The sequence below is a fragment of the Sinocyclocheilus grahami genome, unplaced genomic scaffold, assembly GCF_001515645.1.
Source record: "Sinocyclocheilus grahami isolate Dianchi unplaced genomic scaffold, SAMN03320097.WGS_v1.1 scaffold108.1, whole genome shotgun sequence".
Classification (NCBI taxonomy): domain Eukaryota; kingdom Metazoa; phylum Chordata; class Actinopteri; order Cypriniformes; family Cyprinidae; genus Sinocyclocheilus; species Sinocyclocheilus grahami.
Window position 1 is genome coordinate 1514076 of NW_015505287.1, and position 3958 is coordinate 1518033.

General features: G+C 42.1%; 1 protein-coding gene across 1 annotated transcript in view; it reads right to left on the reverse strand.

Annotated features, from left to right (window-relative positions):
- Positions 1–3290, reverse strand: part of LOC107588864 (probable ribonuclease ZC3H12C) — a 7822-nt gene extending 4532 nt beyond the window's left edge. Inside the window, exon 1 of the mRNA XM_016277104.1 lies at positions 3232–3290. Within this exon, the coding sequence (XP_016132590.1) occupies positions 3232–3290 (59 nt within the window). The remainder of the gene's footprint in view (positions 1–3231) is intronic.
- Positions 3291–3958: the final 668 nt, after the last annotated feature.

A 3958-nucleotide genomic window follows, 5' to 3' on the forward strand; every position in this document is an offset into this window, starting at 1 on the left:
TGCTGTTAAATTAAACAAGTTTCATGATTTTAATTAATTACACAAGGATTTCATAGGGCCCTACAGATATCATGCATCTGAAGCTATAATTTTAATACTAAGCAACAGTGCATATTATATAGGGCCTATTTTAATTTTTTTAAATGGCGCTCACTCGTTTTTGTGAAAGACCCAAGAAGGACCATGCACAGTCACTTTCCACACCGGCACACCATGTTTGGTTGAAATAATTCGTAAGCATGTAAATGTATAATTTCCTTCAGTTTAATTTAAATGTGCAATTAAAATAAATAAAAAATAAATATATTTTAAAGTTTAGAATTAGACAGCCTTGAGTTGTGTAGACAATTGCATAGTGAAAATTACCCCAACGCACCACTTAGTGTCCAACCTACTCTAATACTATTATAACCTGTTTAAATGTGAACAAGGGATTTACAACATTAAAGAAATCATTTATTTATAACATGTACATGAAAAATCTGAAAGATTAGACACAACTATGTGACACGGTCGTGCAGCAGCGAGCAACAGTGAAAGAAACCTCAAGGTTGTAGATGTGTGAAATTGTATAGGGCCCCATTCCTGTATTTTGCCTGAGGCCCCCAAATCACTAAATCCACCACTGAATATGCCTATTAGGGGTGTGGACCTACACTGGTCTCACGGTTCGGTTTGGTTACGATTATCATGTCATAGATTCGGTTCAATTCGATATCACAATGCATTACATTGCATTGACAATGCACTGCATCCTCAATTTTACTTCACATTTATAAAATTTTGTCAATAAATACAAGCAGTCAGATACATGAACTGTACCTGACCTGGTTTCTTAAGTTAGTGGTATTACCCCCTGCTAGTGATGTGACATTTGAACCGAGGCATCGAAGCTAGTGTCGAGAATAAATGGGCGTGCTAGATGAAGCCTCAATTCAAAGCTTGTGTTGTGTTGTTAATTGTCATAGAAATCATGTGACAAATGACAAACGAAGCTTCACGTTCTGTCCAGTCACGTGCGCGATTCACTTTGCGTGTCCAAATGTCCGATCCCCCAGATCTTACTTTACAAATAAGTTTTAATTCGGACTTATTCAGTTACATTTTAGATACCCAGTCATACAAGTAATATGAAGAATACAAATTATTTTAGAAAAATTCAATATTTGTCATATGCAATTCATGCAGTCTGAGCCGGAAAGAGAATTGATTAGTTCATGTCTCGAGTCTTCGGGTTTTTCCGAGTCGTTCGTTCATCACGTGACAGCCCCATAAGTTTAACCAATGCAGTCTGAGCCGGAAAGAGAATTGATTAGTTCATCTCTCGAGTCTTCGGGTTTGAGTCGTTCATTCATCACGTGACAGCCCCATAAGCCCGAAGACTTGTCAGATAAGAGGTGAGGTGATCATAGACTGAAGACCCAGGTAAACAATGAATTAATCTTTTCTGTTTCTTATAGCAGTTGTGTATTGTTTGTAGTGTGATCAACGTTTGCGTAAGTAGTAGACGTATTAGGGAAGTAAAACGTAACATTTTAATTATATTTTGCTAAAATGAACGAAATGACTCGAAAAAAGATTAGTTCATTTTGCTGAATGAGACTCAAAGGTCCGAGTCGGTAAAATGATCCGCACTTCCCATCACTAGCACATATGCGACAAATGATATCAGAAAAGTGTCAGTATGTTATAATCAGTTATGGTCTATAACTGAACCGATACCAAATCGTCCTCGTCTGCATCGCGATGCATCGAAGAAATGATTAATTTCGACACCCCTAATGCCTGTGTGCACACAAGAAGTCCAAACTTCTCAAAACATTGTACATATGGAGAACAATTCATCCTGAGAAAACATGCTTAGTTTCATGAATTTCTGCTGCTCAGAGGGCTAACAGCAAAACCATCAGACATTTCAACTAAAAAAATTAAACTCAATGTGTGCTGTAAAAGATGAGTGCTGTAATAATGTTGTCCACTAGAGGTACAGGATAAGAAATCTTTTTAGACTAATCTTTTTCTATCAGTTTACATTAGTTTGAACAAAAAAGTGAACAAAACCAGTTTATATAGTGCACTGTCAATATTGTTTTATAGAATTAAAGTAAATCTGTAATGTGCTTATAAATCATTGAATGTTAATTTATCTATTATATATATCACAATAATATTGAAACAATTATTTTTCAAGTTACCAGACATTAAAAAGTTGCTGTCCATTTAAAATGAAGAATAAGATAATATAGTATAGTATTTCACACTAAGTCCTGTTGTATGAAGAATAAAACAATCACGTATATTCTAAACTGCAAGCATATACTGCAAGTAATCATACAGATGGGACACTCTCATATACCTTGACACCAACTCAGAAGGACCTGTAGCCCTGTTGCAGATCTGCAAAGTAGTATTTTTATATTGCAGTTTTACAATATTATAATATAAAAATATAAAAAATAAAAAACTTGCCCCTTTTAGACTAGCACTCTATTCATTAACTAACTGCTTGTTTTCTTTAAAAAAAATAACACTCGCTTCTCTTTTCTTTTTTTTCTATATATTTCTTTTCTTTTTATTTATTTTACAATTAACAAAAGCAAAAAGACCTCTAACACTAGCTTGCTGTCACGCCCCTGGACTCATTGTGTTGTGTTTTCCCTCCCCAGGTGTGCCGTGTCTCAGTTAATTAGTCATTCCATGCACCTGTGTTCCCCTAATTGCCCAGTGTTTATTAGCCCCAGTCTGTGCTGTCTGTCTTTGTCTGAGATTGAACGTCAACCCCTGTGTTTCCTGTGTTCCAAGCTGCCAAGTGTTACTTCCTGGATATTCTGAATTAAAAGACTATTGTTGTTCGTGTACTCCTGTTCTCCTCGTTCCTCGCTCCTCGCATTAGGCTAAAGTGTGACAGAATCTCAGACCAATAAAATTACCTCCGTTTGTCTACCCTTCGTTTTGTTTCCGGGTTTTCCTCAGTTTTTTGTTTCCGTAGTGTTTTCCCATGGATCCCTTCACTCGCCCCAAATTCATCCTCCTCCTGCTGGAGCAGGGAGTCAAAGCTCTCGAGGACCATTCCAATCTGTTCCTGTTGGTCGCTAACATCACCAGCTATCCGGAAGACGCACTCTGCTCTTCCTATGACGCTTGAACGCTGAGTGCAGAGCGCTGTCGTCCAAAGATGGTCCTCGGGAGGAATTTGCCGTCGACTCTGGTGAGAAACAGGTCGCCACTCACCATCTGCCCCGTGGAGGATCTCGCCGGATCCACTCCAGACCCAGAGCCCAGCCCACCATCGCCCAAAGCGTACAAAGCATCAGCCTGAGCCCACCGATGACGGAGAGCCATTTCCCGCCGCGATCCGCGAGCCAGAGCAAAGCCAAGCGACTGAGCAGAGGATCGCCTCGGAAGTTGAGCCCAATCCGTCAGATCAGGTGCGAGAGCCGGCGACAGTGCCCACTACGAGGGAGCAAGCCATGGACGGTGTGAGTGCGGAGAGGAGCTCCGCCCCCTGCATCATGGCTGAGGGTGAGCTGACTATGGCGGGACATAAGTGCCAAAACGAAGAGGGGAGGGATCCAGCCCCCGAATCCAGCTCAGGCCGCCTCGGGCTCCTCCACCACTGGAGTCGTGGAGTCGAGCCATTCCTCCTCCATGGCTCCTCCCTCCGTCGGCTCCAACATGGGCCGCTGTTATGGCTGTGGCCTGGGTCCTGCTGTGCTCTTCCTGCTCCGAGTCCCTCCTGTCTCCTCACTGGCTCCTCCCTCCGTCGTCTCCTCCCTGGAATCTGTCTGCCGGCCCCCTCCCGGGTGTCCGTCCTCCTCCTGAGCCTCCTCCCTATTTCCCACCCACTCCCCTCCCCATGTTGTTTCTACAGTGCGAGGACGCACCTTCCGGGAGGGGGGAGTAATGTCACGCCCCTGGACTCATTGTGTTGTGTTTTCCCTCCCCAGGTGTGCCATGT